This window comes from Limulus polyphemus, unplaced genomic scaffold (genome assembly GCF_000517525.1).
Source record: "Limulus polyphemus unplaced genomic scaffold, Limulus_polyphemus-2.1.2 Scaffold4895, whole genome shotgun sequence".
Classification (NCBI taxonomy): domain Eukaryota; kingdom Metazoa; phylum Arthropoda; class Merostomata; order Xiphosura; family Limulidae; genus Limulus; species Limulus polyphemus.
The window spans coordinates 21,301-32,940 of record NW_013670505.1 but is presented as its reverse complement, the minus strand read 5'-3'; the positions used below and the strand labels follow the sequence as shown (position 1 = coordinate 32,940).

The following is an 11,640-nucleotide window of genomic DNA, read 5'->3' as shown; positions in this document are numbered from 1 at the left end:
ACTATCGGGAAGTAGAGAAACCTTACGTTAAAATGAGCCCGGGCCTTTATGAGTCTTGCTACACCCATTTGGGAACATCTCGGCTGATTGGCTAAGTTTTCAAGACAAGTGGCTTTTCTTCTAAATGATAACGACGTTTTGAAAATTAAGTAATTTTGTTTGAAAGGTTTTTCTTATTTGGTAATCCTAGTTTCTACATTTGTTTATCTGGTCTAAAATCCTTTTACTGATAAAATGCAAACATTCTTTAACAATGCTGATTTTCTATAAATACCAAGCACGTGCTTAGAGTTACCACGTGGAAATAAACCCCGCCCCTAAAAACAACGGTAGACCAATCATAGTGCGCTATCAAATTAAAGGACGATATATATTTTCTTCAGTTTTCTATAACACATTTTAATTTTTACTTGTATTTTCTACTTACTAACACAGAAATACAATTTCTCATACCATTAAATGCTTGTGAAAATTTTCAATTATAAATACTTTGTTTTCAAAACAGAATGAAGCTATTGGTTGAATTAAATAGTTTAAATACCCCAAGAAGTCCAAACTCACGCTCATAGGTGCGGTATAGTGTATTATATTAGAGATCGGTTTATCTTTTTAATAGTTTCTGTTGTAGTAATTGTACATAAGAAATTATCTAGAATAATCCATGTCTCCTAAAGTACAACATGCTGCTGTCGATGGTCTTGATATATGTCATAAACTAGCAATTTCTTATGTATAATGAATAGCCAATTCATGTTTAGGGCTCATGGCCTCAAAATTCCGCGGGAAATACAATTCGCGCCAAAACACGAATCCTTTGTGCCACTTGAAGTTTTTGGCGTCAAGGTGTGGGTCGTGAAAGGGTGATTTATTCGACTTGTAAATCCTCCGTAATCTGTTGTTATTTTTAATATTTTCATTAAATCCATCTCTGTGTACTTTCTCAAATGTGTGGATATTTCATTGTAAACATTAAATCAAGAACATCGTAACCATAATACTTAGAAATTACCCAAAATTAGAGATATATTAGGGTTAACGTTAGCATCATGCCAAGGACACCTCGGGCGACTACTGTTTTACAAAATATTAGTACTGGCATTTCTTTAACATGTGAGGTTAACTGCGGACAAAGCCAGTTATTGACCCCTGTGGCTAGAACAGTGGCAGCCTCTCCAGACCGCAGACTTGGTGCTTCTAATCCTTCACCAATTATTATTGATCAGTATGGACAAACACCGGACCATTATTATTTAGCAAGAAATCCACCTAAACCTCCACCAGCTAGAAACCAGGTAGGTCTAGATATATTAATTTATTATCAAACTTTCTAAATATAAAGACATTTTTGTTAACAAAAAATTTAAAGTTTAATTATTTTTTTAGAAGAGAATAAACAAGACTTATTTTGTTAGGTTATGACGCATGTGACTAAGTTATTTAACTTATTGTTAATTTTACTTTTTTAATTTTCTTCATTAACACTGATGCTTGCTTGTTTTTATTCTAACTGTGAAGCAGTATTTACAGTTATTTAACAGCCATACATCCTATAAAGTTCAGTAAAAATGCCAGATGTTTCATTATTTTGTGTATGTATTTTGAAAATGTGACAGGTTTCAATATAAGCTGAAGCTTTAGAATGGTTATGACTCCAAGTTATAATACTACGACAAGAAATGTCAGGAGTATAGAACATTTGGTAGAGTTAAAGGGACCTCTTAGAAACAGCATTTGAGTCACTTTCTAAACAACTACATTTTCGTTGATAACATTCTGCATAGTTTCTGGATAATAAGGTCTCACCCAAAGTTGAAATTTATCTGATTCAATTCTCTCATGTGGATTCTCACCAGTTTTGATGTTTTTTAATGAATATTTTCTAGAAAAATAGAATAGAGATGATTAGAGAACAAGGTAAATTATCATTGATTTTCTGTGTGTGTGTAGACACCTGTATATCTCCTTTTTTATATAGTCATAAGATAACTAGGTTTTATATTATATGATACTGTGTTTAAATCCATTTGATTTAAACTTACCAATGTCTGCCTTTCTATAGTTAAAGATTTAATATAGTAAAATTAATTTTGGGTTTGAAGTTTGTAAAGATACCCGAAAACTTTATTTTGCTTAGTTTGTGTCCTTATTACAGGAAAAGTAGTGGGACAGTAATATTTGATGAGATTCTTGGTTATATTTTTATTATTATATTGTCCTTAACTCAGTAACTGTCTGAAGTATAATAGAAAGTTATTGGAGTAATACATTGTATCCAGACTGAAATGTTGAGCCATGAAGTAAAACATAATTATCAAGAACTTAATATATAAAAGATGTAGAATTATTCAAAGATTGAAAAGTTGTAAATGACTTTTGATCTGAAGTTAAAAGACTTTTATTAATATGTTGAGCATTATGGTGAGTTACAGATAGTATCTGGAACGTTTACTGGATGGATATTTCCTTAATTATGTCGATTTTCCTTCACAGATCTCTTTCATGGAAGTTGAGGGTTAAGTGTTGGTAACCTTCATTTGTTGAAATATTTCCTAAAGACCATGCAAGGTCGTTTAACTTGTGAATGTTACCCTTCACTGTCTGAACATCCACTCTGACATCACCACCTCAAACTAAGTGTAGCCTAAAATAGAAGTAGTTTCAAGTAAAAGCAAATCTAGTTTGTGACTTTCAGAGCTTATATTCATTTTTCTTCATGTTTATAAACTCCTAATTTTAATTATCTTTTAACTTTCACATCACCCCTTTGCAGTCTATGTAGTAATTTTAAACTATTCATTAAAAACACGTTTTTCTTCATGTGATTTTTATTTTGAACTTTATGTGTAATAGGTGAAACGACGTTTAGATTTAGAATGTCCAGAGGGAAGCAGTGACAGCGAAGGTTTCAAAACACCCAGGGCTAAAAGAGGACGATTTTCTTCTGTCAGTTCTTATGATAGTCCTAAAGGTACAAGTTGAAAATTTTAAACAAAAAAACTTTTTTTATACCACAAGTTGTATTTCTTGCTGTAGTCATTATTTGACCGTTTGAAGATGAATCTTTTCATGGTAGAATTTAAAACTTTGGAGGGAACAACAATTTTCTAGACAGCATTACTGTTTAGGAAGATATGTATAAGGTTGTTTCATTGATTGGTAATACTAGTTCACGCCAATAAGTAGGGTTAAACCTATCGTTAATACTCAAACAAATATAGGATATCAAATATTTTCTGATGATGTTGGAGCTTAGAAGTAGAATGTGAAGTAATGGGTCACCACATGTTTGATGTTAGTAATCATTTTGTTATTTGGTGTTTAAAAGGGTCAAAGGTTGAGATTTAATGCCAATTAAGACAATCCCTGTTACAAAGTTAATAACAAAAATCCTAAAAAGGGAACAAAAGTCACAAACATTCTCATGTTTTAAAAATCTGTACGATCATCTGAGTCTATTATGAATTATTTACTAATTAATTAAAACTGTGATTGTGTTGTAAAAGTGTTGGGAATATAAAAATGTTTTAGTTAAAAGAGATCTCTTAGAAACTTAAGTCCACGTGTGTTAAGTTGTCTTATAACAGCTGTACTAAACCTTCTACATTAATATAACTTACTTCCAACATGAAAATAAATACTATACTACCACTAACAAGAAGGCCTAGCTTTGGGCTCGGTCCTATAACCAGTACTCTGTAACTTATACATGGGACGTTTTGAAGTTAATGCTTTCAAAAAGTTGCTTTACATCTCAAAGTTTGGTTGACATCAGGGCCCTCTAAAGGGAGCAAGGAGAAAACAACTGGTCATGCAAGGTTATGAGGAGCTAACATGACTACCAGTAATGCCTCTAGGCAGAAGTTACTAGATCTGATGTTATAGAAAGTTTTTCTGATGTGGTATTTCAATATATTTTTAAAAACAGAGTAGTTCTTCAAATAACTTTGGAACTGTGGACATTTAGCTGTGGATATTTAATTATAGTCTCCCAATTGTTATTTTAAATGACGTGGGACCAGAAGAGGGGACAGTGTTTTTGGGTGCAAGGGGTGGGGGTTCCTACAGCCCTACCTTTAATTTGTCCTTGGCTGAAAACTGCAAAGGATATGTAATCAACGTAAAATTAGAAAAGTATTCCGAACCTACACAACAAACCACCTAAAAACCCAAAGGAGATAAAAAAAAACAAAACATTATTTACAGCATTCCTTGTGAATGTGAATTCCAATAAGTTGGAATACCAACAATAGTTAGAATTTAAGAATATGATATATATACACACAGGTAACGATCTATCTGTGAGATCCCATCAAGCCAGAGGAGACCATACAATAACACTGAAATAATAAACCACACACGAGAAAAAGACAGATAAAAGAATCCTTCAACATCTACTTGACGGGTAACTCCTTCTGTTAACCTAGCTCAGCAAAACCTGGATACACTTGAAAATATTCAAATAGTTTGTAAATTCAGGTTCTGATGGGGAAGACACTTGAAGAAGACCCAGGATCAGATCCCAACCACTACTAGTACAGAAAAGCCTTTTTTAATATTTCCTGAAGACAGCAGCAAATTGGTAGCTGAAATTTAGAATAAAAAGTAGTTGGTATCTAGTTATATACATATATTGTTATCCTGTTATCGGTATATTGTTAATGCTATTAATTAGATTTAAGTGGTTTTATTGGACACCAAAAATCTTGATTGATGTCTGATCACCATGACGTTACTTTAAGAACGTTAATGTTTACTAGTTTGTGACAAGGATTAAGTTTTCATCTTGAATCTGTAAACAAATTATTCTGAGGGTGTAATGTTTTTAGGTTTAGTTTGTATGATGTTTTGGGTTTCTTGTCAAAAACTTCTGTATATGTTGTAAAGAAATGATAAATCCAAGTTGGTTGTTAAGTCTTAAAACACTACTGTAAATGTTACAATGGAGTATTAGATAGCACATGTTAATTTGCAACGATTTAATATGTTTTACTAAATAGTCTTAGCCGATTTGTTTCGATTATCTAAAACGTACACTACAACAAAACTAGGAGTAACATATTTTGTTGTTTTGTTCATTTTTGCACTTATATTTATAAGTTTTCACTCAGTTTTCAACTTTTTAGGTCTTATTGGCATTATAGACATAACTAAATTAGATAGTTATACAAATTATGAATTAATATTCACAACTCCTTTTCAAGTGCATTAGTTATAATTTTGATTATTACCTGAGTAAATATAAGATCCTGGTCACGTTGTTTAATTTCAATGGTACATCGTATAGGTTGTTTAACGGCGACTTGCCCACATCCCCCTCTTGAAATTCAACATTACTTTCATAGTTGTCAGATCATTTCACTAAGGGGATCCATATGTGAACTACTTTGTAATTCTTACAGTGTAACAACCAGAAACAATGTAATGTAAGGATTTAAAATTCTTGTAAAAATGATAAAAAGCAGGAAGCCTAAGTTAATTTTTTTACCATGAAAATATAGAACATTTCTGTTATTTGTAAAAACATAATTTTTTTTTTTTGAGATCCTCCTCTGTAATTTTTCCTGATACCTTTTAAATTGCATCTGTATTTAAAATTTATATTTACGTCAAGAGACTCCTAATCTTTTGAAATTTTCCATTACCTTTCTTGGCATATTTTTACTTATTTCTCTCTAAGTATTATTATTATTCTTATGTGTGATTGTTTTGTCAATTTGAAAACAATAGTTGTGGTTTAATAAATATATGATGGTGTGTTTTATTGTAAATAAATCATAAGTTCAAATTTCCAGACTCGAAATGTAAGTACATGAAATAATACAAAGTTTTGGTAATGAATGTTTGTTTCTGTATTTTTTTTTTGTGCATGTAAAACATGTAATTTATAAGTAATCACTGTAGTACATGTATGTGTGTGATAATTGACAACAAACAAGTTATAAACATCTATTCTGATAATGTTTCCTTATTTAGTAACGCGTCTTTTAGAGGCCTTACTAATACTTGCTTTTTTTTCAGTAAAATCACCAGCAGAGAAAACAAGGTATGATACGTCGCTGGGACTTCTTACAAAACGTTTCGTCGGCTTGTTGACAGATGCACATAATGGAGTAAGAAATAAACATAGTTAATTTGTGTTGTGGAAATTAATTTTTAGAAAAAAATACTTTTACGGTTATATCCAGTTATATGAACTGTGATGTTAACAAAATGATGTGTAGAAATAATATAAGTGTTAAATACTAACAAAGGTTTACATGATGACATGTAATTAGTGATAAACCCACAACCATATGGTGGTGAATGTAGCCTCTCAGATCAATACAGGCCCCACCCTGGTTGAGTTTTCCGATAACTCTGGATCATTCCCTTTTCTTTGTTCAAAGAACAAACATTCTTTTTAAAAAAGGGTTAGTAAGGCAAGATTTATCTTCAGGGAATCCATGTTGGCTTTTATTCATATTATATTTCACTAAATGATTTTATAAAGTGTCTTTTATCAGACTTTTTCCAACTTTACAAAACTCAACTTTTATCACTCCCTCATAAATGAATCAATATTCTTTAACATTTCTAAAAATTTCTTTACAGTGGGTTTTTTTTAAGTGATCTTGACTCTTTAATTTTTATTTTTTCATATTTCAGTAACTGAATTTGAATTTGCGTACTGTTCTGAATGCTTAATACCTGAAATAATTATTGTAAGTTGAAAAAAACTTGGGTATAATTTTCTTCCTTCTGATGCCTTTTTAAGAATTCAAGATCTAATAATGTGTTATCATAAAATTTTTCAGTTTTCCTAGAAAATTTAAGACATTTTGTACCATTTTTGTTTGTTAGTATTTTATTTATAGATTTACGTTTGGGAAATCTTAAGAAGGATTATAAATTTCACTGTTATGATGATAGTCTATCGAAGGGTATTCCAATGTTTCACGAAAACTTAACTTATTGTTATTTTGATGTAAAACTTGAACGTTGGACATTTAATTTAGTGCAGAAGATTCTTTTCCAATTTGTACGAGAGTTGACTGTTAGAGAAACACTCATAGAAAATATATTGGTGACTGTACAGTCTACTTATGGAAATCAAATGTAGAGAATGATGTTTTGAAAGTCTTCTGCCTTTCATCTTCAGGACCTGGAATTTTGGTTAGAACCCAGTACACAAACTAATAAAAGTTAGAAAATGTAAAGAAAAAAATTCATTTCAAAAAGTTATTTAACCTGAGAGGTTCTAATATTGATTTTTTTTTTTTGTATACAGCACCTTTGAAAATCGAGTAATGTAGTGGGACTCCAAGCATCAGGTGCCCACCCACTGTCTATTAAAAATGACAGAGAAAAGCTTGCATATCTGATGCTTGTCTTGCTTTAAAACTGTGGGAAAAACATTGTCTGGCCCTGATGGTTTATCTACCTTTACTCCCATTCTCTCTACTTGCCACAATATTTACATGAAATCCATTATTGTCTAGAAATTCCCAAGAATGTTGTTATTATCTGTTAGTGCAAAAGCAGAAAAGGTGGAAACACTTGAAAGCTCTTATTATATATGACAGAAGTGAAAGTTTTGAAAGAATATACATTTTAAAACTTGAGTGACAGTGTTTTTGTTTTTTTTTTGGATAAGCTAGACTTCAGTTGATTCACTTATTTTTGTATGTTTAACACTAACTGCTATCAACTTCATTACTTGTGCAGAATTAATGTATTCTTTAAAAAATAATTGATTTGAAGATTTTAAAGAAGCTTTTATATGTAGCTGATGGACAGAAAACAGCCTTAGACCAAATCCCAATTGTGTCAAGTTTTGTCCACGTTTCACATACGTGTCGTGTTTCTCATTGCTTTTTGCAATATTTTGTTCTTAAAGTTGATTTAATTTTTCAGGTGGTTGATCTGAATAAAGCTTCTTCACTTCTTGATGTCCAAAAACGTCGTATTTATGACATCACAAACGTATTAGAAGGAATAGGACTTATAGAGAAGAAATCAAAGAACAACATACAGTGGAGGTGAGACATAAACTTGACACTATAATTATAAATTGTATTATTCATCAACATACACAACTAAAGTTAATGTTTTTCTCATAACCTTTATGATACTTGGAAATAATTTGAAATACAAAAGTAGATATTCATAATTCAAGTTTTGCAAGTTCAGAGACATAAGTCAAGATTTGCAACTTCAGTAGCACAGAACTCAAACCATTTTGGGGGGTAGACATTAATTGAAGCTAAATTCAAAATTGTCTTGTTAATTTTGTTAAAAACAGTTCTTCTAAAAGTGTTAGTTATTTTGTTTCTTAGCTGTTGCATATTACTTTGATAACAGGAGGTTTTTTAAAGTGTTACAGATTGAGTTATGTACTTAACCTTGTAGTCTGGGTGAAGGTGTTTTTTTTGACATAATTACTACTATCATTATCATTTTGAATCCTCATATCAGTTTACTTTATTGCAGGATTGCTTTTAAATATAGTTAACATGTAGTTTGGAAACTGTGGATATTATAGTCCTTTTTCTAGAAGCTCAAGTAGATAAAAGTTCTTATCCCTCCTCCTTGTAGAGATTTAAAAGAGTCTAGTAAAATTTTAGTATAGGACATCTTTCAGGAGGTGGCAGTCCATCCTTATGTAGGCTTATGGTACTTCAGTCTCTCGTGAAGATGATCTTTGTAATATGTGCGACTTTCAGACACCGTTGGTAGTGCAATCTTGCTACTGTGTGGTGCAGGATCTTAGAGACCCTGGTTTCTGGAAATTGTTTTAGATTTTCTTTGCAAAACTATGGGTGGAGTGTTTTTTTTACAAGCTGAAGGTGATGACCCTTAACTTTATGTTCAATATTTTTATAAATCAACATTAAATAGTGCAGAGAAAGATAGATTCAAGACTTTTCTATAGATTAAAAAGGATGTTTTTAACAATAACTGTATCCGTTTTCTATAGGGTAGCAGTCTCGTGGCACAGGAGATGAAAAGTTAATTAATTCAACAATTTTGTAAAGTATCTCAACTGAAATGAAATCTCAGATCAGTTCAGTTTAGGAATGTTACAAACTTTGGTTGTTAAGGTTTCTAGAATATGGAGTCTTCAGTAAGACCACAAGTTATGGTGGGGTATTACCGTAACGTACGGACAACAAGAGACAATTAGTTTGTTAAGGTTTCTAGAATATGGAGTCTTCAGTAAGACCACAAGTTATGATGGGGTATTACCGTAACGTACGGACAACAAGAGACATTTAGTTTGTTAAGACTGTCCTTGCACATCCACCCTCGAGAAAGGTAAAAATTTTAACCCACACTTCATTGTTCAGGAAATTATTGATTTCCGGTTTCCAGTAAAGTGCTGGACACCAATACTGCTAATGGCAACTTATTCCATACCTCAGTCACTTTGTTAGAAAAATATAACTGTCTTAACTGGAGCTTGGACATTTTTTTTTCTCCAAATTTGAAACTTGTGTCTTGTTATTCTGTTATTTTTAGAATGTAGCGAAAAATGGGGACTTATCAAACCCATAATTGTGTACTTCAATAAAATCATCTCTAACCATTCTTTTTTCAAGAGACAATAATATATCTTAACCTTTCCCTATAAGGTAATGCTTCCTGTGAATCACTTCTACCCTATAAGGTAACCCTTCCATCCTTCCTGTGAATCACTTCCACCCTATAAGGTAACACTTCCATCCTTCCTGTGAATCACTTCCACCCTATAAGGTAACCCTTCCATCCTTCATTTGAATCACTTCCAGTAAGTGAGTATCCTTTCTTAGAGAAAGAAACAAAGACTGTACACAGTATTCTAAGTGAGGTCTAAGTAGTAATTTGTATAGAGAGATAATTGTTTTGGCTTTTAATCAATATATCTCTATAAGTATACCCTGAATTCGATTAATTTCACACTAGAACAGAGCACTACATTGATGGACTTGCTCACTATCGAACATCGCTTGCTTCAGCCATGCTCTTTAGTGGTGCCTATTTATATGATCGAGATTATGATTACTCAAATGCTTGTAATACTTTGAACTCATAGGTAATTTACTAGTTGATTCAAGTCATTCTCATGCTCATTACAGTTAAAAAGACCACAAGTTTAATGTCATCAGCAAGCTTTACTAATTATGTCCCTATCAATATAAAGAAACAGCCCAAAGTCAGACACTTAAGCTACTCCAGTTTGACTAGTCTCCATTAATAACCACCTTGTTTCTTCCCATCAAACTAGTCCTAATCTCTACGGATTTTTGTAGCCAATCTTTCATGCTGCACCTTATCAAAGCGTTTTGAAAATTTTAAGAAAATCAAGACTTTACTGTTTCCATCATTCAGCTAATAAGTAATATCCTTAAAACTAAACAACAGATTAGTAAAGAAGGATTTCCCTTTGATGAATCCTTAAGTTTCTTGTATATCATATTTCATGAAATGATTTTATAAAACATCGTTTATAAGAACATTTGGAATGTTTTCCAATAAAGAAATAAGACTGAGAATTTTTTAACTGTTTTTAACTGTTTAACCAGTTATGTTGGTGGTTAAAAATTATCATTAAACTAGTTGCATATTGTGATCTTGTAAAGCAGAGGAAAGACAAAGAGATCTATTACTGAGTTATAGAGAGAAGTAATATGGGCTTTGTAATTGAGGTCTGGTTAAAAAAAAAAGAAGTAAAATTCTATTAGCTGTAGCTTATGATTTAATTATTAGTTAAAAGGTGCTAGTATTTTTCCTATTGTAGGTTTTAATATTCTGTTGGTTAGAATAATTACTAATAATATCTGTGAGATTTCTATTTTCACTTCTTTCTTCCTCTGCATTGTGCATTTTGATGAACTGTTTTATTTCTAAAGATAATGCTTCTCTTCCTTCTAGAGGTGATCACTCTACTGTTTCTGGAGCTCAGGCAAAGCTGGAACGAGATCTGGACTTATTAGATGCCAAGGAAAACCAGCTAGATGAGCTTATCCAATGTGCAAAGCTAGAGCTAAAAATGGTGACAGAAGCAGAAGAAAATAAAAGATATCCTTTCTTTGTCTTGTTTATGTTAATTTTAGAAATTGTACTGTGATCTCTGTGGTGTATTCTTTACTTTGGGCCCTTTCTTTGTCTCATGTGTGTGTGTGTGTTGAGTTTAATGATTGTACTGTGATCTCCGTGGAGTATTCTTTACTTCTGGTCCTTTGTTTGTCTCGTGTGTGTGTGTGTTAAGTTTAACAACTGTACAGTGATCTCCGTGGAGTATTCTTTACTTCTGGTCCTTTGTTTGTCTCGTGTGTGTGTGTTAAGTTTAACAACTGTACAGTGATCTCCGTGGAGTATTCTTTACTTCTGCTTCTTTCTTTGTCTCGTGTGTGTGTGTGTGTTAAGTTTAACAACTGTACAGTGATCTCCGTGGAGTATTCTTTACTTCTGGTCCTTTCTTTGTCTCGTGTGTGTGTTAAGTTTAACAACTGTACAGTGATCTCCGTGGAGTATTCTTTACTTCTGCTTCTTTCTTTGTCTCGTGTGTGTGTGTGTGTGTGTGTTAAGTTTAACAACTGTACAGTGATCTCCGTGGAGTATTCTTTACTTCTGGTCCTTTCTTTGTCTCGTGTGTGTATATTAAGTTTAACAGTTGTAAGG

The 11,640-nt window shown here is 32.1% G+C and overlaps 1 protein-coding gene across 1 annotated transcript in view; it reads left to right on the top strand.

The window, feature by feature from the left end:
• The first annotated feature begins 1,046 nt into the window (after nt 1–1,046).
• Nucleotides 1,047–11,640, top strand: part of LOC106471837 (transcription factor E2F3-like) — a 15,010-nt gene continuing 4,416 nt past the window's right edge. The window contains exons 1-5 of the mRNA XM_022400442.1: nt 1,047–1,292; nt 2,851–2,968; nt 6,019–6,110; nt 7,894–8,018; nt 10,891–11,037. Coding sequence (XP_022256150.1) covers nt 1,047–1,292; nt 2,851–2,968; nt 6,019–6,110; nt 7,894–8,018; nt 10,891–11,037 — 728 coding nt within the window. The remainder of the gene's footprint in view (nt 1,293–2,850; nt 2,969–6,018; nt 6,111–7,893; nt 8,019–10,890; nt 11,038–11,640) is intronic.